The sequence below is a fragment of the Eucyclogobius newberryi genome, unplaced genomic scaffold (assembly GCF_026437365.1).
Source record: "Eucyclogobius newberryi isolate DKJ021-1_F unplaced genomic scaffold, fEucNew1.0.hap1 SCAF_25, whole genome shotgun sequence".
NCBI classification, from domain to species: domain Eukaryota; kingdom Metazoa; phylum Chordata; class Actinopteri; order Gobiiformes; family Gobiidae; genus Eucyclogobius; species Eucyclogobius newberryi.
Genome location: NW_027315890.1, coordinates 33950 through 59508, shown reverse-complemented (window position 1 = coordinate 59508; position 25559 = coordinate 33950). Strand labels below are relative to the sequence as shown.

General features: G+C 46.9%; 1 protein-coding gene across 1 annotated transcript in view; it reads left to right on the top strand.

Moving 5' to 3' along the window:
- The first annotated feature begins 852 nt into the window (after positions 1 to 852).
- LOC140372552 (arf-GAP with Rho-GAP domain, ANK repeat and PH domain-containing protein 1) overlaps positions 853 to 25559 on the top strand; it is a 43542-nt gene continuing 18835 nt past the window's right edge. Inside the window, exons 1-14 of the mRNA XM_072459685.1 lie at positions 853 to 920; positions 2525 to 2610; positions 11691 to 11755; positions 14048 to 14443; positions 14838 to 14918; positions 17048 to 17159; positions 17304 to 17396; positions 21223 to 21336; positions 22847 to 22907; positions 23717 to 23837; positions 23977 to 24241; positions 24335 to 24537; positions 24727 to 24809; positions 25073 to 25255. Coding sequence (XP_072315786.1) covers positions 2525 to 2610; positions 11691 to 11755; positions 14048 to 14443; positions 14838 to 14918; positions 17048 to 17159; positions 17304 to 17396; positions 21223 to 21336; positions 22847 to 22907; positions 23717 to 23837; positions 23977 to 24241; positions 24335 to 24537; positions 24727 to 24809; positions 25073 to 25255 — 1863 coding nt within the window. The 5' untranslated portion in view covers positions 853 to 920. The remainder of the gene's footprint in view (positions 921 to 2524; positions 2611 to 11690; positions 11756 to 14047; positions 14444 to 14837; positions 14919 to 17047; positions 17160 to 17303; positions 17397 to 21222; positions 21337 to 22846; positions 22908 to 23716; positions 23838 to 23976; positions 24242 to 24334; positions 24538 to 24726; positions 24810 to 25072; positions 25256 to 25559) is intronic.

The following is a 25559-nucleotide window of genomic DNA, read 5'->3' as shown; positions in this document are numbered from 1 at the left end:
CAGGAAGTACATCACATTAGTCCTGACCAGAACCAGGAAGTACCATCACATTAGTCCTGACCAGAACCAGGAAGTACCATCACATTGGTCCTGACTAGAACCAGGAAGTACCATCACATTAGTCCTGACTAGAACCAGGAAGTACCATCACATTAGTCCTGACTAGAACCAGGAAGTACCATCACATTAGTCCTGACTAGAACCAGGAAGTACATCACATTAGTCCTGACTAGAACCAGGAAGTACATCACATTAGTCCTGACTAGAACCAGGAAGTACCATCACATTAGTCCTGACTAGAACCAGGAAGTACCATTACATTAGTTCTGACCAGAACCAGGAAGTACCATCACATTAGTCCTGACTAGAACCATGAAGTATCATCACATTAGTCCTGACTAGAACCAGGAAGTACCATCACTTAGTCCTGACTAGAACCAGGAAATACCATCACATTAGCCCTGTGCTCAGGTCTCTGCAGTGCTTCAGAATCACTGAGCGGCTCCAGTGTGCTAACACATTGTGTCATGTGACCATATCATGTGACCGTCATGTGACTGAGGCGTGTCTCACAGTGGAATGTGCCCTGACAGGTTTTAGCCGCAGACCTTTGTTTACTGCCATTTAATGCAGGAAGACGTGACTAAAGCAGGACTACACAGGGACTAAACCAGGTCTTACTCAGATCTAACCCGGGTCTTAATCACATCTTTACCAGATCTGACCCGGGTCTACCACAGGACTAAAGCAGATCTGACCCAGGTCTACCACAGGACTAAAGCAGATCTGACCCAGGTCTACCAGAGGACTAAAGCAGATCTGACCCAGGTCTACCAGAGGACTAAAGCAGATCTGACCCAGGTCTAAGGGAAGGGCTGTGGTCGTTGATAAGAAGCTCAGAGTGTGACAAAACAACCGAGGTAAGTCTGCAAAACCACAACCGACCTAAGTGACATTTAGAGTACAACGTGTGACGACTCACTTTTAAACACATGTGAGAACATTTAACATAACAGTATCACACCTAAAATACACAGATTGTGCTGCTCTGGTCTGCTCCAGTTCTTCCCCGGTTTTGTTCCCGTTCTTCCCTGGTTCTGCTCCAGTTCTTCCCCGGTTCTGCTCCAGTTCTTCCCCGGTTCTTCTCCAGCTCTTGCCCGGTTCTGCTCCAGTTCTTCCCCGGTTCTGTTCCAGTTCTTCCCAGATTCTGCTCCGGTTCTTCCACGGTTTTACTCCAGTTCTTCCCCGGTTCTGCTCCAGTTCTTCCCCGGTTCTGCTACAGTTCTTCCCCGGTTTTGCTCCAGTTCTTCCCCGGTTCTGCTCCAGTTCTTCCCTGGTTCTGCTCCAGTTCTTTCCCGGTTTTGCCCCAGTTCTGCTCCCGTTCTTCCCTGGTTCTGCTCCAGTTCTTCCCCCGGTTCTGCGCCAGTTCTTCCCCGGTTTTGCTCCAGTTCTTCCCCGGTTCTGCTCCAGTTCTTCCCCGGTTTTACTCCAGTTCTTCCCTGGTTCTACTCCAGTTCTTCCCCGGTTCTGCTCCAGTTCTTCCCCGGTTTTGCTCCAGTTCTTCCCCGGATTTGCTCCCGTTCTTCCCCGGTTCTGCTCCAGTTCTTCCCCGGTTCTGCTCCAGTTCTTCCCCGGTTTTACTCCAGTTCTTCCCTGGTTCTGCTCCAGTTCTTTCCCGGTTCTGCTCCAGTTCTTCCCCGGTTTTTCTCCAGTTCTTCCCCGGATTTGCTCCCGTTCTTCCCCGGTTCTGCTCCAGTTCTTCCCCGGTTTTGTTCCCGTTCTTCCCCGGTTTTGCTCCCGTTCTTCCCCGGTTCTGCTCCAGTTCTTCCCCGGTTTTGCTCCAGTTCTTCCCCGGTTTTGTTCCCGTTCTTCCCCGGTTTTGCTCCCGTTCTTCCCCGGTTCTGCTCCAGTTCTTCCCCGGTTTTGCTCCCGTTCTTCCCCGGTTCTGCTCCAGTTCTTCCCCGGTTTTGCTCCAGTTCTTCCCCGGTTTTGTTCCCGTTCTTCCCCGGTTTTGCTCCCGTTCTTCCCCGGTTCTGCTCCAGTTCTTCCCCGGTTTTGCTCCCGTTCTTCCCCGGTTCTGCTCCAGTTCTTCCCCGGTTTTGTTCCCGTTCTTCCCCGGTTTTGCTCCCGTTCTTCCCCGGTTCTGCTCCAGTTCTTCCCCGGTTTTGCTCCAGTTCTTCCCCGGTTCTGCTCCAGTTCTTTCCAGGTTTTGCTCCAGTTCTTCCCTGGTTCTGATATTCTTCTGCTCCAGGTCTTTCCTGGTTTGGATCTGGTTCTGCTTTGTCTTTGGGGTTCATGGAGAATAACATTTATTTAATATGGTCTGTATGATATTTCATGAGCACAAGCTCAGGTCCTTCCACCCAGTCAGTGGCACGTTTATGTTTAACGTTATAAAAGCATAAATGGCTCATGTCACGTTGCAGTGTTTCTCTGTATAATCATGGTAGATCAGTGAAACCTGCAGCTGAACCGGTTTGTGGCGCCTCTTTTGTGTCTCACCACTTTACTGTGTCTCCCACAGATGACATCACATCCTGTTTCACCGCCTGTGCCCAAACCCAGAAGATGTTACTCCAGGAACAGCCTTAGCTCTGCCCTTTCAGACAGGTATCAAGCTCACCCGGATGATGTATTTGTATTTATTTGTTTCCATCCATCCATCCATTTTCTACCGCTTGTTCCCTTTCGGGGTCGCGGGTGACTGGAGCCTATCCCAGTGACTTCGGGCCTTGGGCGGGGTACACCCTGGACAGTGGCCAACTTGTCACAGGGCCAACACAGAGACACAGACATTACAGACAGTTCACACTCACATTCATTCACTAGGGCCAATTTAGAGTCACCAATTTTGCCTAACACATGCATGTCTTTGGACGGTGGGAGGAAGCCGGAGAACCCGGAGAGAACCCACGGTAACACGGGGAGAGCCCACGATCTCCTTCTTGGGAGGCAAGAGCGCTAACCGCCTTTGCCACCGTGCACCCCATTTATTTGTTTTCACTTCCTAAATACAGATGTTTGCATAAAATACAAGTAAATTAAATAGTAGTGTGATGGAGTGTGGCAGAAACCACAGAACACATCTACAATTAAGTATTTAGCCAGCTCAAATTTACACTAACCCTTTCACTTCTGGTCGGATGATTCACATGTGAAACTCACATATAGTGCTGCCTGGTGGTTGAGTGGTTAAGGTGGCAGCACGTGTACAGCTCCATGTACAGCCGGCTGCAGTGTCGTGAGCTTGAATCGTGACTCCGACAATGTACTACCTTCTCTCTCATCCCCATGTCAAGCTAAGCTGTCCTGTCTTGTAAAGCCTACTGTAAGTACAAATTAGAACTGAGTTGATCAAATCAAGGAAGCCTCACTCAATATTTCTCAAACTGTCCAAGATAGTAGTTAAACATTAGTAATCTTTTGAACACAAAATGTGCAATAATGTTCACATTACTTGGAATAGTAGATTTACCTCACATGGTTTAGTAACCCTAAAGAGTACCATGTCTGTTAGCTTTACTTCAGTACTGTTATTCAAATAAACCTTCACTAACATTTTTCTACTTAAAGGTGCAATGGACGATTTTTCGGCGATTTGCGAACTCAGGCGGAAGTGCGCATGCGCACTCCCCCGTGTGGACTGATACAACACACACGTGCGTTTGTTTATTAGCGCGACGGATCGCAACGTATCTCTCGTCTTCCGTAGATTAACGTCTAATCAAATCAAATCAATTTATTTTTGTAAGGCCCAAAATCACAACAACAGTCGCCTCTGAGGGCCGAATCAACAATGTCTGTGGGGCCCCATCCTGGAGCCAGGCCTGGGATGGGTGCTCCATGGCGAGCGCCTGGTGGCCGGGTCTTACCCCACGGGGCCCGGCCGGGCACAGCCCGAAAGAGCGACGTGGGGCCGCCCTCCCGTGGGCCCACCACCCGCAGGAGGATCCATAAGGGGCCGGTGCAGAGAGATTTGGGCGGCAGTCGACGGCAGGGGCCTCGGCGACCAGATCTCCAGACACAGAGACTAACTCTGGGGACATGGAATGTCACCTCGCTGGGGGGGAAAGAGCCTGAGCTTGTGCGGGAGGTTGAGCAATACCGACTAGATATAGTCGGCCTCACCTCCACGCACAGTTTGGGCTCTGGAACCCATCTCCTCGAGAGGGGCTGGACGCTCCACTTCTCTGGTGTTGCCCGCGGGGAGAGGCAGCGGGCTGGTGTGGGCTTGCTGATAGTCCCTCAGCTCAGCCGCCACGTGTTGGAGTTTACCCCGGTGAACGAGAGGGTCGTGTCCCTCCCCCTTCGGGTGGGGGACAGGTCTCTCACTGTTGTGGCGGCCTACGGGCCGAACAGCAGTGCAGAGTACCCGGCCTTCTTGGAGTCCTTGGGAGGGGTACTGGACAGTGCACCGACCGGGGACTCCGTTGTTCTACTGGAGGACTTCAACGCCCACGTGGGCAATGACAGTGACACCTGGAGAGGGGTGATAGGGAATAACGGCTTCCCCGATCTGAACCCGAGCGGTGTTCAGTTATTGGACTTCTGTGCTAGCCACGGATTGTCGATAACGAACACCATGTTCAAGCACAAGGGTGTCCATCAGTGCACATGGCACCAGGACACCCTAGGCCGGAGGTCAATGATCGACTTTGTTGTCGTGTCATCTGACCTCCGGCCGCGTGTCTTGGACACTCGGGTGAAGAGAGGGGCAGAGTTGTCAACCGATCACCACCTGGTGGTGAGTTGGATCCGCTGGCGGAGGAGGAAGCCGGACAGACTTGGCAGACCCAAGCGCATTGTGAGGGTCTGTTGGGAACGTCTAGTGGAGCCCTCTGTCAGTAGGGTATTCAACTCGCACCTCCGGGAGAGCTTCTCCCATGTCCCGGGGAAGGTTGGGGACATTGAGTCCGAGTGGACCATGTTCTCCACGACCATTGTTGATGCGGCTGTTCGGAGTTGTGGTCGCAAGGTCTCCGGTGCCTGTCGTGGCGGCAACCCCCGAACCCGGTGGTGGACACCGGAAGTAAGGGATGCCGTCAGACTGAAGAAGGAGGCCTATCAGGCCACTCTGGCTTGTAGGTCTCCGGAGGTCATCGACGGGTATCGGCAGGCCAAGCGAGCCGCGGCTCGTGCTGTCGCAGAGGCAAAAACCCGGGCCTGGGAGGAGTTCGGGGAGGCCATGGAGGAGGACTATCGGTCGGCACCAAAGAAATTCTGGCAAACCGTCCAGCGCCTCAGGAGGGGGAAGCAGTGTCTCACCAACACTGTTTACGGTGCGGGTGGAGGCCTGCTGACCTCGACTGGGGATGTCGACGGACGGTGGAAGGAATACTTAGAGGATCTCCTTAATCCCTCAGTCACGTCTTCCGAAGAGGAAGTAGAGACCGGGGACTCGGAGGCTGGCTCATCCATCACCCAAGCTGAAGTCACTGAGGTTGTTCGCAAACTCCTCGGTGGCAGGGCTCCGGGGGTGGATGAGATCCGCCCTGAGTACTTAAAGTATCTGGATGTTGTAGGACTGTCTTGGTTGACACGTCTCTGCAACATCGCGTGGCGTTCAGGGACCGTGCCTCTGGACTGGCAGACCGGGGTAGTGATCCCTCTGTTCAAGAAGGGGGACCGGAGGGTGTGTTCCAACTACAGAGGGATCACACTCCTCAGCCTCCCGGGTAAGGTCTATTCCAAGGTACTGGAGAGGAGAATCCGACCGATAGTCGAACCTCGGATTCAGGAGGAGCAGAGTGGTTTTCGTCCCGGTCGTGGAACACTGGACCAGCTCGTTACCCTCCATCGGGTGCTCGAGGGCTCATGGGAGTTTGCCCCTCGGGGTGTCCTTTGGGGGGTGCTCCGGGAGTACGGGGTCCGGGGCTCTTTGCTCAGGGCTGTCCGGTCCCTGTATGACCGGAGCAGGAGCTGTGTTCGCATTGCCGGCAGTAAGTCAGACCTGTTCCCAGTGCATGTAGGACTCCGCCAGGGCTGCCATTTGGGCGCAGTCAGGGGTCGGAGGGTGTCCGGTTTGGGGACCACAGGATCTCATCTCTGCTGTTTGCAGACGATGTTGTCTTGATGGCTCCATCAAACCCGGACCTGCAACATGCACTGGGACGGTTTGCAGCCGAGTGTGAAGCGGCTGGGATGAGAATCAGCACCTCCAAATCCGAGGCCATGGTTCTCGACCGGAAAAAGGTGGCTTGCCCTCTCCAGGTGGGTGGGGTGTCCTTGTCCCAAGTGGAGGAGTTCAAATATCTCGGGGTCTTGTTCACGAGTGAGGGAAGGATGGAGCGTGAGATCGACAGGCGGATCGGTGCAGCGGCTGCAGTGATGCAGTCGCTGCATCGGACCGTTGTGGTAAAGAGGGAGCTGAGCCGAAAGGCAAAGCTCTCGATTTACCGGTCAGTCTACGTTCCTACCCTCACCTATGGTCATGAGCTTTGGGTAGTGACCGAAAGAACAAGATCGCGGATACAAGCGGTCGAAATGAGTTTCCTCCGCCGTGTGGCTGGGCGCTCCCTTAGAGATAAGGTGAGGAGCTCGGCCACACGGGGGGAGCTCGGAGTAGAGCCGCTGCTCTTCCACGTTGAGAGGAGCCAGCTGAGGTGGCTCGGGCATCTGTTCCGGATGCCTCCTGGGCGCCTCCCTCGGGAGGTGTTTCAGGCATGTCCCACCGGGAAGAGGCCCCGGGGAAGACCCAGGACACGCTGGAGAGACTATGTCTCTGGGCTGGCCTGGGAACGCCTCGGGATCCCCCCGGAGGAGTTAGAGGAAGTGTCTGGGGAGGAGGAAGTCTGGGAGTCCCTACTCAGACTGCTGCCCCCGCGACCCGGCCCCGGATAAAGTGGCAGAAGATGGATGGATGGATGGATGGATGATAATAGAATAAAATAAAAATAAAATAAAGTAAAAAATAACTAGCACAAGACTAGGTAATACTATTAGCAGGTAAGTAAACCGTATAAAAAACAAAATAGAACACTCTTATTTACAGGTATTGCACATGGTTGATTCAGTATTGCACCTGTTCAGGGCAGTGTTTGTTGTAGAGTCTGACAGCAGCAGGAAGGAAGGATCTGCGAAACGTCTCCTTCACACAGCGAGGGTGGATCAGTCTCTCACTGAAGCTGCTCTCCAGAGCAGACAGAGTGTCCTGCAGGGGACAGAGTGTCCTACAGGGGGTGAGACGCATGGTCCAGCATAGATGTGAATTTAGCCAGGACCCTTCTGTCCCCCACCTCCTGCACCGAGTCCAGAGCGCAGCCCAGGACGGAGCTGGACTTCTTGATGACTTTGTCCAGCTTCTTCCTCTCCCTCTCTGTGATGCTGCTGCTCCAGCAGGTCACACCTACAGGAGCTGATGCCACCACAGAGTCATAGAAGGTCTTCAGGAGCAGCCCTGTCAGGAGCGACCCTGTCACTCCAAAAGACCTGAGTCTCCTCAGGAGGTAGAGCCGACTCTGGCTCTTCCTGTACAGTCTGTGTTATGAGTCCAGTCCAGTTTGTGGTTCAGATGAACACCCAGGTTCTTGTATGAGTCACTCTCTCAATGTCCCGTCCCTGGATGTTCACTGGTGAGGGGACAGCAGGGTGGCGTCTGCGGAAGTCCACCACCATCTCCTTGGTCTTCCCCGCGTTGATGAGGAGGTGGTTCTGCTGACACCAGTCCTGCGCCAGTCCCCTGTACTCCGCATCATCGTCGTCCGTGATGAGTCCGAAATTATACATTTATTCAAGTGTTTGAATTGGCAAAACGCACAGTTTGGGCTCTGGAACCATCTCCTCCAGAGGGGCTGGACGCTCCACTTCTCTGGTGTTGCCCGCGGGGAGAGGCGGGGCTGGTGTGGGCGGGGCTGGTGTGGGCTTATAGCCCCTCAGCTCAGCCGCCACGTGTTGGAGTTTACCCGGGTGGATGAGAGGGTCGCGTCCCTTCGCCTTCGGGTGGGGGACAGGTCTCTCACTGTTGTGGGGGCTTACGGGCCGAACAGCAGTGCAGAGTACCCGGCCTTCTTGGAGTCCTTGGTAGGGGAACTGGATAGTGCACCGACCGGGGACTCCGTTGTTCTACTGGGGGACTTAAGATAAGATAAGATAATCCTTTATTGTCCCACATGGGGAAATTTCATTGGTGCAACGCAGGTAGATACAGAGGTAGATACAGAAGAACAGATCACTTATAGGAAGTCTGAAAAACACTTTCAGTAGAAGATCTCCTATAAATAAAAACTCCCATAGACAAATAAATAAATAAATAAATACATAAATACATAAATACCATTGCATGTGATCATGACATTAATTGCACATGAATTCTAACAGTAATTGCACATATGACAGAACTGCACATCAGTATTAGGTTAGGTCAGTATTGCGAGTGTTCAGGACTAACAGTGTTTGTTATAAAGTCTGACAGCAGCAGGAAGGAAAGACCTGCGAAACCTCTCCTTCACACAGCGAGGGTGGATCATTCTCTCACTGAAGCTGCTCTCCAGAGCGGACAGAGTGTCCTGCAGGGGATGAGACTCATGGTCAAGCATAGATGTGAATCTAGCCAGGACCCTTCTGTCCCCCACCTCCTGCACCGAGTCCAGAGCACAGCCCAGGACGGAGCTGGACTTCTTGATGACTTTCGTCGTAGAAGGTCTTCAGGAGCGACCCTGTCACTCCAAAAGACCTGAGTCTCCTCAGGAGGTAGAGCCGACTCTGGCTCTTCCTGTACAGTCTGTGTTATGAGTCCAGTCCAGTTTGTGGTTCAGATGAACACCCAGGTACTTGTATGAGTCACTCTCTCAATGTCCCGTCCCTGGATGTTCACTGGTGAGGGGGCAGTGGGGTGGCGTCTGCGGAAATCCACCACCATCTCCTTGGTCTTCCCCGCGTTGATGAGGAGGTGGTTCCGCTGACACCAGTCCACAAAGTCCTGCGCCAGTCCTCTGTCCTCCGCATCATCATCGTCCGTGATGAGTCCGACACTGGCAGTCATCAGAGAACTTCTGCAGGACACAGCTGTCCGTGTCATGTCTGAAGTCTGCAGTGTTCAACGCCCACGTGGGCAATGACAGTGTCACCTGGGGAGGGGAGGAGCCCTGATCTGAACCCGAGCGGTGTTCAGTTATTGGACTTCTGTGCTAGCCACGGATTGTCCATTACGAACACCATGTTCAAGCATCAGGACACAGGCCGGAGGTCAAAGATCAACTTTGTTGTCGTATCATCTGACCTCCGACCGCGTGTCTTGGACACTCGGGTGAAGAGGGGGGCAGAGTTGTCAACCGATCACCACCTGGTGGTGAGTTGGATCCGCTGGCGGAGGAGGAAGCCGGACAGACTTGGCAGACCCAAGTGCATTGTGGGGGTCTGTTGGGAACGTCTTGCGGAGCCTCTGTCAGGAGGGTCTTCAACTCACACCTCAGAGAGAGCTTCTCCCATGTCCCGGGGGAGGCTGGGGACATTGAGTCCGAGTGGACCATGTTCTCCACCTCCATTGTTGATGCGGCTGCTCGGAGCTGTGGTCGCAAGGTCTCCGGTGCCTGTCTTGGCGCCAACCCCCGAACCCGGTGGTGGACACCGGAAGTAAGAGATGTCGTCAGGCGGAAGAAGGAGGCCTACCAGGCCACTCTGGCTTGTAGGTCTCCTGAGGTCATCGACAGGTATTGACAGGCCAAGCGGGCCGCAGCTCGTGCTGTCGCAGAGGCAAAAACCCGGGCCAGGAAGAAGTTCGGGGAGGCCATGGAGGAGGACTATCGGTCACCCAAGCTGAAGTCACTGAGGTTGTTCGCAAACTCCTCGGTGGCTCTCTGGATGTTGTAGGACTGTCTTGGTTGACACGTCTCTGCAACATCGTGTGGCGGTCGGGGACAGTGTCTCTTGACTGGCAGACCGGGGTGGTGGTCCCTCTGTTCAAGAAGGGGGACCAGAGGGTGTGTGCCAACTACAGAGGGATCACACTCCTCAGCCTCCCATAAGGTCTATTCCAGGTCCTGGAGAGGAGAATCCAACCGATAGTCGAACCTCAGATTCTGGAGGATCAGAGCAGTTTAGGTCCTGGTCGTGGAACACTGGACCAGCTCTAGACTCTCCATCGGGTGCTCGAGGGTTCATGGGAGTTTGCCCAACCAGTGCACATGTGCTTTGTGGATCTGGAGAAGGCTTTCAAACGTGTCCCTTGGGGTGTCTTTTAGGGGTCCTTTGCTCAGGGCTGTCAGGTCCCTGTATGACCGGAGCAGGAGCTGTGTTCACTGCAGTAAGTCAGACCTGTTCCCATGAGGGACTCCTCAGGGCTGCCCTTTGTCACCGGTTCTGTTCAAAGTTTTTATGGACAGAATTTCTAGGCACAGTCAGGGGCCGGAGGGTGTGGTCAGGGGTCGAAGGGTGTCCGGTTTGTCTTGTGGAGATGGAAGTCTGCAGACGTTCACCTTCTCAGCAGAGGGCGCTGCAGTCTCTGTTTGTCCCTGGCTGTGGCTCCAGCGTACCACACAATGATGGAGCACAAAACAGGAGATGATGAAAAGTCTCTGTTTGGTCTCATCAGCAGTGCTAGTTCATCCATTTTGTTGGAAAGTGAGCGAAGGTTAGAGAGGAAGATTCTATGTAAGGGCGTACGAGCAACCCGGCTTGCTTTCCTCGTCTGCTGTGTTTCACTCTTTTGGCCAAAAAAATGACTAATTCTGCAGCGATCCTAAGAGGAGGATCTGATGTAGGAAGTACGATGTGATGGTACTTCCTGGTTCTAGTCAAGACCCGAGCAGCAGCGTTCTAGATGTACTGCAGGTTACCTAGGAGTTGTAGTTCTGATGGTTAAGAGCTCTTCAAGGGTGTAAGAACACGCTGACACACGACTTACGCACTAAAACAGACAAAACAAAACGCACCAAAACAGCAGGGCATCCATCTTCAGCTTCATCTTGGTTAATGTCTGGAGGGAATTTTGCTGGAAAAATGTAAAACGTTTTTTTTCCTTACACTATATCAAAGTGCCCATTACTCACAAGGAAATGCCAGGAGTCATTTCCACTATCATGTGTTGTGGGACTGTGACTGTATTTGACATTGACATCCCTCTGAAATTTAGAACTATGTATTTGGGCCTCAAATCTCCTGCCATGGACACGGTGACTGGAAACCTTTGGAATGTCCTTTTGGTGGCAGGAAAAAAATGCCATCATAAAACATTGGTTGACACGGACATCAGCAACGATCAAGGACTGAATGGACATCATACAAATGGAAAAAATACAATTCAGAATTAATTTGGAAATGGAAAAAAATGAAAGACTTTGGACTATTTGGAACCATTGTTTTTGAATGTTTAGTTGATGTTTATGTTTATTTGCTTTTTTTGTTCTCTGGTCAATTTCTGTTGAGTTCTGTGTTTTAGTTTAGTTTAGTTTTGTTTATGCATTTGGAAAATGAATTATACATTTGAAAAATGAATAAACAAAACAAAACAAAAGCACAGAACTCAGTGTTATCATATTTTGATATATGTTTTGTTACTGAGATGCAGCCGACCAGCAGGAGAAATGCACCATTCTGACTATGATTCAAACTAGTCTTACATGTCATGGATCTTTTGTGCTATTGATTGCCTCGTCTCCTCAGGTTTCCATTTTTCCTCTTCCATGAACGCTCAGCCTCAGGATGAAAGGATTAAGTCCAGCTGAATGTTCTCAAATGCATTGCTCTTGTTTCAGAGAAGAACCAGACGCGATGCGGATCAGAGCTGAGACGTGGACCGGACCCAAGGCTGAGAACAAAGGTAGAATCACAACAGAATCACATTAGAATCACATTTGAATCATAACAGAATCACAGCAGAATCACAGCAGAATCACAGCAGAATCACAGCAGAATCACAACAGGATCACAGCAGAATCACATTAGAATAACAGCAGAATCACATTAGAATCACATTAGAATAACATTAGAATCACAGCAGAATCCCATTAGAATAACAGCAGAATCACATTAGAATCCCAGCAGAATCACAACAGAATCACATTAGAATCACAGCAGAATCACAGCAGAATCCCATTAGAATCACAACAGAATCACATTAGAATCACATTAGAATCATATTAGAATCACATTAGAATCACAGCAGAATCACAGCAGAATAACAGCAGAATCACATTAAAATCACATTAGAATCACAGCAGAATCACAACAGAATCACATTAGAATAACATTAGAATCACAGCAGAATCACATCAGAATAACAGCAGAATCACAGCAGAATCACAATAGAATCACATTAGAATCACAGCAGAATCACAACAGAATCACATTAGAATAACAGCCGAATCCCAGCAGAATCACAATAGAATCACATTAGAATCACAGCAGAATCCCAAATGAATCACATTAGAATCACATTAGAATCACAGCAGAATCACAACAGAATCACATTAGAATAACATTAGAATCACAGCAGAATCACAACAGAATCACATTAGAATAACATTAGAATAACATTAGAATCACAGCAGAATCACATCAGAATAACAGCAGAATCCCAGCAGAATCACAATAGAATCACATTAGAATAACAGCAGAATCACAACAGAATCACATTAGAATAACAGCCGAATCCCAGCAGAATCACAATAGAATCACATTAGAATCACAGCAGAATCCCAAATGAATCACATTAGAATCACATTAGAATCACAGCAGAATCACAACAGAATCACATTAGAATAACATTAGAATCACAGCAGAATCACAGCAGAATCACATTAGAATAACAGCAGAATCACATTAGAATCACATTAGAATTACAACAGAATCACAGCAGAATCACATTAGAATCATTAGAAGCCATTTTTTGTGAATGTGCTGTGGTGAGACCGGTGATGTCACAATGAAGTGTGAAAATATTTTAAATGACAAAGGTTACACTCACAATTACGTAAGAAATATAAAAAGCAGTCTGAACTGACAGAACTGATTTGCTTTCAATAATATTTTTTGTATGGGTTAGCTACTAAAAGGTACCAGAACGCAGGACAGAAAAAAGATGTCGACTAAGCCTAACACCCTATGGTGACACGCACTTACTCCAATGCTGCAGACATTTGCTTTAAAATCACTGTTTAATCCACATTATCCCAGAAAAGATGAACAAGAGATGAGGGCACAGGGAAAACACAAGACAAGTAATGCTACCGGACCTAAACAATCAAAGCTGATGGTCCACAGTTCCATTGGAAAACAGCCCGCCTCTCAAGCTAATGGGGCTACCATGACTACCACGCTGCGGACCACAAACCTTTCCCAATATAATTTGTACTGGAGGTCTCCTTTAACCTTTGCAGCCTTCATGACACGTTCCTTCACACAATCGTTAAGATACTTCATTATCAGGCCTCGTCCTTTAGTTGCTGGTCTTGTTTTGCCCAATCAAAGTGCTCTTTCTGTTGTGATGGGGCGATCTCAAATCCAGAGCTCTGGGATGACCTTCTCAAGGAAACGTTCAGTATCATCTCCCTCCTCTCCCTCTGGGACCCCCACAAGTCTGAGATTGGTCCTCCATCAGCAGCGCCATCATCTCGGCCCTGGTCTGCAGATCATCCCTTCACCTCCGGCAGGGGGAAGCCCCGGGATTCCACATCTGGGCTAGCGGGGCCCAGATGTGGAATCCCGGGGCTTCCCCCTGCTAGCCATGTTAGCCTCGTCAGGAGGAAAGTTTTCCAATGGAGCCATGGACTGTCAGCTTTGATTGTTTAGGTCTTGTAGGGTTCAGTCTTGTGTTTTCACGTTTTTCTCATGCCTTGTTGGGAACTGGGATTATGTGCCCACAGTGGGATACATATTTGCTCTGTGTGATGAATACTTGCCCACTGGGTACAGTTCTACAGGGCATCAATGAGTCCATCATTTCAATCATCCTGGTGTAATATTTGCTGTCCATATAACAGCTGTAAATAAGAGTGTCATTTTTATTAAGAATATAAAAGGTTTTTTAGACGTTTTTTTTAATATGTTTTTTTGGGTTGGAATTTCCCCATTGTGAGACAAATAAAGGTTATCTTATCTTTCCTGTCTTCAGATGAAGCCTCGCCCGCTCTTTCTCTGGGCGGAGTCAGTGACCTCATTGCGACTCACATTCCATCTCTTTCGGGATTCGCCCTCTCCATCAAAGACTCTATCCACTCAGCTCCTCAAGCCCCTCTCCCATCAGCCCCGCCCCCCTCAGCCCCACACCCCTCTGCTCTGGCCAATAGCATTGCAGCTAGCATCCCGTGCTTAGCGGTGGAGGTTAATTCTTCGGCTAACGCTCAGACTGGCATGTCCAGCTCTTTCTCCGACATACCCAGATTAACCGAAGCCGTTAGCAAAATGGTCAGTGCTAACACTCCTAAAGTCACGCCCCCTGCACAGGAGCCCCTCCTCCCTGCAGAGAAGCTCCTCCAACCAACAGGGCCGTTCACACCTGGATTCACAGGTAACACAAGGATGTGACACAAGCACTCTAAAACACACAGGAAAAGACCTTTCAAAACAAAGACTCCATCCATTAAAATGCAAAAAGAATAAACTATTTCTGATTCATTCATTCATATTTCATTATCATCATCAGGTTCATTACATTATAAATACAGTAAGAACCATTACCCACTCAACATAATTACGGACACCCCTGAAGCTATCCTTGGCTTATAAGTACACTTTATTCCATAATATTCTCTATTTACACTTTATTTATACATATTCTTTTACGTCACTGTATTTCAACATTTATTTGGTTCAAAATGTAGTTCCATAGTAACAAGCCTTTGACTGTCGAACACTAAAATAATGGTTAGTTGCTGTTTTATCTGACACAGTATTTGTTGTAGATGTGGGCGCTCTGTCAAACCTGGTCAAATCGGTCCTGGAGCCAAAGGTCACGGAAGTCACAGAGTTCACGGATCTGAACGGTTTGTATATTTAATCTTGTTTTGAATTTTATTCCATTGGTGTCTATTTTAGTTTTGAATTTATTCAGATAATTTTACAGGGACCATGTACCACAGCATTAATGTGATGCAGAAAACAGGAAAAAATGAATTACATTTAGAGATATCAATTGGAATCTTCAGTAGTTGAATGTAAGAAAACATGTATTATGTATTTAATTAGCATAATTACGTTTTTCATCATGTCTTGCTTCATTTTTGACATTTAAACAGTAAAACATTTACACAGTTTTGATTTTTAATGTATTTGATTGAGTTTTTGAGTATACTAGATAGATCTAGTATAGATCACCTTCTAATATTTTGGTAAAAGCTCCTTTAGCTTTGTTTCGGCTCCTGCAACATCAACATTTTTATTTCCACCTAGGGTTGCATTAGTTTTCATCAAGATCGTATATTGATGATGCAAAGCCCTCTCCAAGATTCTCAATGGGGTTAAAAAATATTCTATTTGTTATTGGGTGAGTTTAAACAGAAATGCACGTGCACAAGTGTTTGTAATTCCATGGACAGTAGAATCTCTCTTTGTGTTATTGTCATGGGTTATTAAGCCAGAAATATAAACTGGCTGCTACTCAACCTGAGAGAGTCTACACTCAATGGAAGGATGATAACAAAGCAGTACCGATACTATCGATACCGATACTTATATTTTCAAATTTGCATTAAAAAAAAATGAAATTCATCAAATACCTGAGCACAGCGTCTCAGATGAACTTTGAAATCATTCAGACCAGCTAACATTTCAGATTTAAGCTTTAGACATCTCACATAAGCTTTGAAACATGAAACAATATCAACTGAACAATACTTTGAAACTAAATCAGAAAGGTTGGGCAGTGTTGCTGTTAGCCACTATTATTACTTTGTCTTACATTATCTTATTTTAATTTTCTCTTTCATTTATTTATTCATTTTGAGTTTTTCTATTAGGAGTGTTTTTATGAAGCTTCCTATAAGTTATCTGTTCTTTTACATCTGTATCTACTAGTGTTGCAACACCAAAATTTCTCCATTGTGTGGACAAATAAAGGAATATCTTATCTTCCTTGTCAGCGGGTGAAACATCTGCCCATACCACGCTCCTTCTTCTGTCAGACATTGAAGACGCCGCACATGCTCCTCTTGTGTTTATGATCAGGAGGTAAAGTCCTGCTGGCCACTAGAGGGAGAGACTGAGCACCATGACGACGATCCACGTAGCAACGGAAGAGTCCATTCTGCTGTTTAAAAGAGGCTGTGTTGGTTCAATAACTTTGATTGTTGAGTTGTGGTTTTAAGTTTTAAAGCTATTAAATAATATTGATATTTTTGTCATGAGATCGATACCCAAAAAGTGACGACTGGGTATCGATACCATAGTATCGATATATCGACCACCCATCTCTAATAAGAGCGATACACAGTGGCTGGTGGCTCTGAGAGGAGTGGCACAACTGCAGAGACAAAGGAGCAGAACATCTTTTCTTTTCTTATATTAAAGGTTGAATGGAAAAGTCTTATTTCCTCGTGGCGTGGACGGCCGATTAGTCCTGCCAAGTATCAATCATAAAACTCACCTACCGCTCACCTGCAGCCGCGTGTGGCTCGTCCCCACGTTTCCGCATGCTTAAGCGCATTGATCTATCATGATATAGTTCCCTCAGTGTACGGGACAAAATGAAGACGGAGGAAGACAGTTTGAGCTGACGCAGAAGTGGACAGAAATCTACGGGAGACGAGAGATGCGATGCGCTCCGTTGCGCTAATAAACAAACGCAGGTGTGTTGTATCAGTCCGCACGGGGGAGTGGCATGAGCACGGGGGAGTGGCATGAACACGGGGGAGTGGCAGGAGCCCGGGGGAGTGGCAGGAGCCCGGGGGAGTGGCAGGACCACGGGGGAGTGGCAGGACCACGGGGGAGTGGCATGCGCACTTCCGCCTGCGTTCGCAAATCGCCGAAAAATCGTCCATTGCGCCTTTAAAGGTGGAATCATAAAAACATGAAAACCAGAGCGAACAGTCATACTTCGACTGTTCGCTCTGGTTTTCATTTTTTTATGACTCAACAGAACTGAAGCGTCAAACTGTTTCATGTTTTGTGTTTTCAGCCTCGACTCAGACTAAAGTGGAGCTCCTGACCATGCTCTCCCATTGGACGAACTACGAGGAGGCGGAGTCTGAATCCTCCAATGAGGAAGAGGAACCTACAGCTGCTGCAGCGTAAGTGACATCACCAGAATTGAAAAGGCTTTTTAATCCGTCACTTAGATGGTGTCAGCCTTGATATATTATTATATTAAAAAATGTGTTCTTATTCACCTTATTATTGTGCTCTTGGTTTATTCTGTAACGTGTGACCCTCAGCCTGCCTCCAGGACGCCCCGTCCCCTCACGACCAGCTCCGCCACCTCCCAAACCCCCCAGCCAATCAAAGAAGCCCAGAGCGCAGATGCCCAGGTGAGTCAGTTACTTTTACTATACATGTTTGTCTGAGCACAAACTCTCATGGATCAGGACTTTATTTACTTTGTTTATGTAATAGATTCAATTAACCTTTTAACCTAAGACACATTTCGACCATCACTGCATAAGTTATTATATTCATGATGTCACAGTCTAAACGTCACATAAATGACATGTTATTTCATAAACATGAATACAAAAAGAGGGAAGATGTATTAAACAGGTATTATCCACCCAGATATGTTTTAAGTCCTAAGCCAGATATGTTTTAAGTCCTAAGCCAGATATGTTTTAAGTCCTAAACCAGATATGTTTTAAGTCCTAAGCCAGATATGTTTTAAGTCCTAAGCCAGATATGTTTTAAGTCCTAAGCCAGATATGTTTTAAGTCCTAAGCCAGATATGTTTTAAGTCCTAAACCAGATATGTTTTAAGTCCTAAGCCAGATATGTTTTAAGTCCTAAGCCAGATATGTTTTAAGTCCTAAGCCAGATATGTTTTAAGTCCTAAGCCAGATATGTTTTAAGTCCTAAGCCAGACATGTTTTAAGTCCTAAGCCAGATATGTTTTACGTCCTAAGCCAGATATGTTTTAAGTCCTAAGCCAGATATGTTTTAAGTCCTAAGCAAAACCTAAGCCAGATATGTTTTAAGTCCTAAGCCAGATATGTTTTAAGTCCTAAGCCAGATATGTTTTAAGTCCTAAGCCAGATATGTTTTAAGTCCTAAGCAAAACCTAAGCCAGATATGTTTTAAGTCCTAAGCCAGATATGTTTTAAGTCCTAAGCAAAACCTAAGCCAGATATGTTTTAAGTCCTAACCCAGATATGTTTTAAGTCCTAAGCAAAACCTAAGCCAGATATGTTTTAAGTCCTAACCCAGATATGTTTTAAGTCCTAAGCAAAACCTAAGCCAGATATGTTTTAAGTCCTAAGCCAGATATGTTTTAAGTCCTAAGCCAGATATGTTTTAAGTCCTAAGCCAGATATGTTTTAAGTCCTAAGCAAAACCTAAGCCAGATATGTTTTAAGTCCTAACCCAGATATCTTTTAAGTCCTAAGCAAAACCTAAGCCAGATATGTTTAAGTCCTAAGCCAGATATGTTTAAGTCCTAAGCCAGATATGTTTTAAGTCCTAAGCCAGATATGTTTTAAGTCCTAACCCAGATATGATTTAAGTCCTAAGCCAGATATGTTTTAAGTCCTAAGCAAAACCTAAGCCAGATATGTTTTAAGTCCTAAGCCAGATATGTTTTAAGTCCTAAGCAAAACCTAAGCCAGATATGTTTTAAGTCCTAACCCAGATATCTTTTAAGTCCTAAGCAAAACCTAAGCCAGATATGTTTAAGTCCTAAGCCAGATATGTTTAAGTCCTAAGCCAGATATGTTTTAAGTCCTAAACCAGATATGTTTTAAGTCCTAAACCAGATATGTTTTAAGTCCTAACCCAGATATGTTTTAAGTCCTAACCCAGATATGTTTTAAGTCCTAAGCCAGATATGTTTTAAGTCCTAAACCAGATATGTTTTAAGTCCTAACCCAGATATGTTTTAAGTCCTAACCCAGATATGTTTTAAGTCCTAAGCCAGATATGTTTAAGTCCTAAGCAAAACCTAAGCCAGATATGTTTAAGTCCTAAGCCAGATATGTTTAAGTCCTAAGCCAGATATGTTTTAAGTCCTAAGCCAGATATGTTTTAAGTCCTAAACCAGATATGTTTTAAGTCCTAAACCAGATATGTTTTAAGTCCTAACCCAGATATGTTTTAAGTCCTAAGCCAGATATGTTTTAAGTCCTAAGCAAAACCTAAGCCAGATATGTTTAAGTCCTAAGCCAGATATGTTTTAAGTCCTAAGCCAGATATGTTTTAAGTCCTAAGCCAGATATGTTTTAAGTCCTAACCCAGATATGATTTAAGTCCTAAGCCAGATATGTTTTAAGTCCTAAGCAAAACCTAAGCCAGATATGTTTTAAGTCCTAAGCCAGATATGTTTTAAGTCCTAAGCCAGATATGTTTTAAGTCCTAACCCAGATATGTTTTAAGTCCTAAGCCAGATATGTTTTAAGTCCTAAGCCAGATATGTTTTAAGTCCTAAGCCAGATATGTTTTAAGTTCTAACCCAGATATGTTTTAAATCCTAAGCCAGATATGTTTTAAGTCCTAAGCCAGATATGTTTTAAGTCCTAAGCCAGATATGTTTTAAGTCCTAAGCCAGATATGTTTTAAGTCCTAAGCCAGGAGTGTTCCGTTGTAGACAAATATTCTGTTGTAACCTCAAAAGTCCAGATGATTTACAACTGAAGTTGTTTCTTAAAATAGAACCGTTTTGTCACAGCTTTTAATGAGTTCATTTGTAGAGCACAATTCGTACACAAGGCAATTGAACGTGCTTCACACAAAACTGCATTCATATACAGATATCACAAAACAGTTTAAGACATAAAAGTAAAGAGTGCAAATTAAATAATTTCAGTCATATGCACGGCTAAAAAAAACTGTTTTTAGCTTAGATTTGAATATTTAAGGAAGACTGTTCCAGATTTTAGCTGTATAAAACTTAAAACGCAGATTCCCCTGAGGACAGAAGTTCTGGGCGTTGGTCCTTATCCACACTCCTTATGACACGCCCTCTGCGCCAGACACGCCCTCTGCGCCAGACACGCCCTCTGTGCCAGACATGCCCTCTGTGCCAGACACGCCCTCAAAGCTTTCAAGAGCATTATCTGATCCTAAAATGTAACGCTGTCTGTAAGTAGGCTAAAGTTGACCCCGGCATGACCAAGCAATCATATGTAAACTAGCATTAGCCAGCTGCTAACTACCTGAAGCAAACAGCTTGGCCTCAGTCTGGAGTCATTCTCCTACATTCTTTTCCTACAGTGAGCATTCAGCTTTGGTCCTCTAGATGGCAGTAGCAGAGTGTTTCACTTCAGACCTTTGAACAGTCAGTGTTTCTATGTACACTCAGGCCTGGACAGCTGCATGGTTCCTATGGTTTCCCTGAGTTATGTGCATACTTTCTCCGTTTCATCGTGGGTTATACTTAGTGGGTTAGGGTTAGTGGGTTAGGGTTAGTGGTTAGGGTTAGTGGGTTAGGGTTAGAGGGTTAGGGGTTAGTGGGTTAGGGTTAGTGGGCTAGGGTTAGTGGGTTAGAGTTAGTGGGTTAGGGTTAGTGGGTTAGGGTTATAGTTAGTGGGTTAGGGTTATAGTTAGTGGGTTAGGGTTAGTGGGTTAGGGTTAGTGGGTTAGGGTTAGTGGGTTAGAGTTAGTGGGTTAGGGTTAGTGGGTTAGGGTTAGTGGGTTAGGGTTATAGTTAGTGGGTTAGGGTTAGTGGGTTAGGGTTAGTGGGTTAGGGTTAGTGGGTTAGAGTTAGTGGGTTAGGGTTAGTGGGTTAGGGTTAGGGTTAGGGTTAGGGTTAGGGTTAGGGTTAGGGTGAGGGTTAGGGTTATAGTTAGTGGGTTAGGGTTAGTGAGTTTGGGTTAGTGGGTTAGGGTTAGTGGGTTAGGGTTAGTGGGTTAGGGTTGGGGTTAGTGGGTTAGGGTTAGAGTTAGTGGGTTAGGGTTAGTGGGTTAGGGTTATAGTTAGTGGGTTAGGGTTAGTGAGTTTGGGTTAGTGGGTTAGGGTTAGTGGGTTAGGGTTAGTGGGTTAGGGTTGGGGTTAGTGGGTTAGGGTTAGAGTTAGTGGGTTAGGGTTAGTGGGTTAGAGTTAGAGTTAGAGTTAGAGTTAGAGTTAGTCTTTTGTGTCACGTTTGTGTGTTTTTACAGCCCGTACATTTAAAGTGTTGCTAATGTTGTAAATCAGTTAAAATTTGTTCTGTCACAGAACTGCCACGCTGAGAGTGTCCAGGAAGAAAGGCTCCTCAGGCTCCTCGGGCCCCGCAGCTCAGGGCCCCTCTGTGGCCCGCTGCAGCTGGCTCGACGTGTGGAAGGGCATCAGGTGTAACTCTCATCATACACATTTATACTCACCTTACAGCAGCGTGTCAGAGCTGCTGCTGTGAGACACTCAGCGTAGATGTCATTGCTTTATCTAGAAATGTCCACAGTATGGCATTAAACATCTTTATCGCCATGGAGACGATTGGGTGATGTCACCAGGATGAGTTACAGGTCAGAGTTGACCTGTCAGACTTCAAACAGCTGCATGCCGGTGCACAGGGCCTTTCTGTGTGGAGTTTGCATGTTCTGCCTGTGTCTGCAGGTGTCCTCTGGGTTATTGTCCCCTCAGGGGGACTTAACCATTAAACATCAGCTCCCCAGGGACGACAGGTGGAAATTAGCACTTGAGCAATGCATCTCTCATGATAAGGATAATGTATATAATGCACTGTCCCTGTCGCAATAAACAAAGTAACAAGAGGGAACTGCAGAGAAGTGGGCGGAGCCTCGAAACTAATGACAGTTTAGGGTTAGGATCAAAATAAAATAATGTGTGTGTGTCTGTGTGTGTGTGTGTGTGTGTGTCTTATGTGCCAGGTCAGATCATTCATTTCTCCTTTTATCTTTAATTTCTTGTAGATTTTAGGACATTCCTTTATGACTTGATTTTCCTCCATCAATTTAGTTTTTCTTGCAGATCATTTTGCCTTTTCTCCCTTTGTTTCCTTTCTTTCTGAGGTTTTGTCTATAATTTGTCCTCTCAAGACTGCTTTGGAAGCGTCCCAAAGGAGGCGGAGTCTCATTTTCCTCCAGATAAGTCTTAATATTGTTGAACATTTTGTCCTTAAACAAAGGGTCTTTTTTACAACTTCTAAACATGCGTCAGCTGCAGTTTCTGTCCATCTCCAGGAGTTTAAAACCACCAGAAGTGGTTGATGCTCATCAGTAGTTTGTATATAATCCGTATTCAGGTTCTAAAGGCGTTGGAGGTTTAATGTCATAATGTAGAGATTATGAGTCAACGCAGGAATCTCCATGAAAAAACTGAAAAGTTGCCTAGTGCACCTTTAAATGTCAAAGAGATTTAAGAAAAACCCTGATCTCTGTTAGAAGACTGACCATGATCTTTGACCCCTGATCTCTGTTAGAAGACTGACCATGATCTTTGACCTCTGATCTCTGTTAGAAGACTGACCACGATCTTTGACCCCTGATCTCTGTTTGAAGACTGACCATGATCTTTGACCTCTGATCTCTGTTAGAAGACTGACCACGATCTTTGACCCCTGATCTCTGTTAGAAGACTGACCATGATCTTTGACCTCTGATCTCTGTTAGAAGACTGACCATGATCTTTGACCCCTGATCTCTGTTAGAAGACTGTCCATGATCTTTGACCTCTGATCTCTGTTAGAAGACTGACCATGATCTTTGACCTCTGATCTCTGTTAGAAGACTGACCATGATCTTTGACCTCTGATCTCTGTTAGAAGACTGACCACGATCTTTGACCCTTGATCTCTGTTAGACGACAGACCATGATCTTGGACCCCTGATCTCTGTTGCAGACATAACGTTGTGTGGGCTACGTTTGATGGACAGGTCATGGCTCTGTGGAAGAAACGCACTGTGAGTTCTGCTTTCACACAGCAGAGGGCGCTGTAACACACTTCAAATCTCACTTAAAGGTGACATAACATGCTTTTTTCACGTTTTGTAGTCTATCCTAAGTGTATATTTGATAATAATAAGAGTTGTGCAACACCCATAACATAATAGTTATGAAATATCACCCAGACCTTGGACCCGCCCACCAACCCGGAAATGCAAACGGCTTGGTTTGATATTCGCCCCCATCCTTGCGAAGAGCGATCTGGCTCCCCCGCCCAACCCGTGACGTAGTCTCAGAGAGCTGTGTGCCCCGCCCACCCCGGAGACGGTGGGGGTGTAAACAGAGGCAGAGGTGACAGCGTGGACACACTTTTCACGTACTGTACTGTACTAAAGAGTTTGACGCAATTTTTACAGCCAAAAACACATTTTCTCCAACCAGGCATGTTGACGACAAATAACGAGCTGTGTCCGCGGCAGCAATCAAACAAAATAAGTCACACGTGCCTGCCCTTATGACGCGGTCTTGCCCCCCCCCCCCCGTCAGTTTGGAGATTCGAGGAAAGGAGATAGTCTGTACTATAGCTAAAAACTGCGGGAATCAATCAAAAAAACACTCTGGACATATATGAAGCACAAATAGCAATGTAAGAAGGTTAAAAGCTCTGAAAAGTCGATTTTGCATGTTATGGGACCTTTAAACTATGTGAGTCCTTCTTTCACACAGCAGAGGGCGCTGTAACACTCACACCGCATTTTTTTTAACAAAACATACAATTAACAGAACTGGGTAAGTTGAGGTCAAGTGTCTTTGTTTGTTTCTTCAGGATCGCTTCAGTGAGGTGATGTTCCACGTTTCAAATGTCACCAATGTAAAGAAAATGGACAAAGGGCAATTCTCTGTTTACCTCGGGAAGAAACACTATGACTTCATGGCCCACAGCAACGGTGAGAGCGCCTCCTGCTGGACACTGCGGCCCACACTGTGGTCCAGAGCTCCTCCAGCTGGGCACTGTGGTCCAGAGCTCCTCCAGCTGGACACTGTGGTCTGTTAAATTACTAACTCTGTTTCTTTTGTTTTCCACAGATGTGCAGGATGGCTGGGTGACCTCGCTCCTACTGGCTCGTGGCTGTGCTAGCCCCGCCCCCCCAGAGCATCATGGGCCAATCACACTGAAGGAGCCTCGCAGTCGAGCGTACGGCGCCGTGCTTCGCTCCGAGTTTTGGGTGTTTCCCAACAAAGACAGCTTCGCTCTGGGCGTGGCCTCATTCGTGGTGCAGCTGAACGTGGCAGCGGTGAAAAAGAGCGGCAAACATTTGTTCAGCCTCATCACACCGTTCAAGAGCTTCAGGTGAAGACGTCATTTTAACTTGACAAACCTCTATAAGCCAACAAAGTTACAACCTTAAATATGTGACTCAACAAGCCCCGCCCTTCTCCACAGTGTCTCTGTGGATTCGTCCAAAGAGCTGTCCGTCTGGATGGACTCTCTCTGCTCTGGGATCAGCAGTTCTCTGGGCAGCAGCCAGGTGGCGCTGCGTCTGTGGGACCAGAATCCCAGCACTAAATTGTGCGCAGACTGCAGCGCCGCTAATCCCGAGTGGGCGTCGGCCAACCTGCTGTTGGTGCTGTGCCACACCTGCGCAGGTAAGAAACTAAGTATAAACACAACTGCACAGGTAAAATAAGGTAAATAAAGTGTAAAAACACATGCGCTGGTGAGAGAGTTTATCGATGTAAGTTAAAAGGGTCCAGAAGGTCGAAGTTCTGCTCCATCCACATGATTCTTCTTTCAGAGGAACCACAATTCAACCTAAATGTTTTCATCCATTACAGGTGTTCACAGGTCTTTGGGGAAAGTTTCCAAAATCAAGAGTCTGACGATGGACAGCAAAGTGTGGACCGAGGCCCTGATCCAGGTTGTGATCAATTCTATCCCGATGAACCTTGTACAAACCCTTTAAGTCTAAACCCCTAACCCCTAACCCCTAACCCTGTACTAACCCTTTAAGTCCAAACCCCTAACCCCTAACCCTGTACTAACCCTTTAAGTCCAAACCCCTGACTCCGATCAGACCCTGACTCCGATCAGACCCTGACTCCGTCACCTGACGACAGAAACAATGATAAAACCTTTGTAGATCCAGGTTTGAAACTGACATTCTGTTTCCTATGACCACAGCTTTTTGTTTCCCTTGGCAACCGAGCAGCCAATCAGATCTGGGCCCCTGTTGTCCCGGCAACAGAACAGCTAAGGCCGGATTCATTGGATGAAGAGAGGTCAAAGTTCATCTATGACAAATACTGCAAAGGGCGATACAGACATTTGCACGCTCTGTCCTCAAGCCAAGATCTGATGGACCAGGTACTGAACTAGGACTATAGACCTCCTATAGACTAACGAGGGAGTGAAGGGAGAGAGGGAGCATATATACCCTCCTATAGACTAACGAGGGAGTGAAGGGAGAGAGGGAGCATATATACCCTCCTATAGACTAACGAGGGAGTGAAGGGAGAGAGGGAGCATATATACCCTCCTATAGACTAATGAGGGAATGAAGAGCAGCTGCAGAGAGCGGGGCAGGGAGCAAAACACGAACAAGAACAGACACACAGGATCGTGACAGGCTGGGAAAGGCCCCTGGGTGAGGGTGGAGATGGGAAGGAGA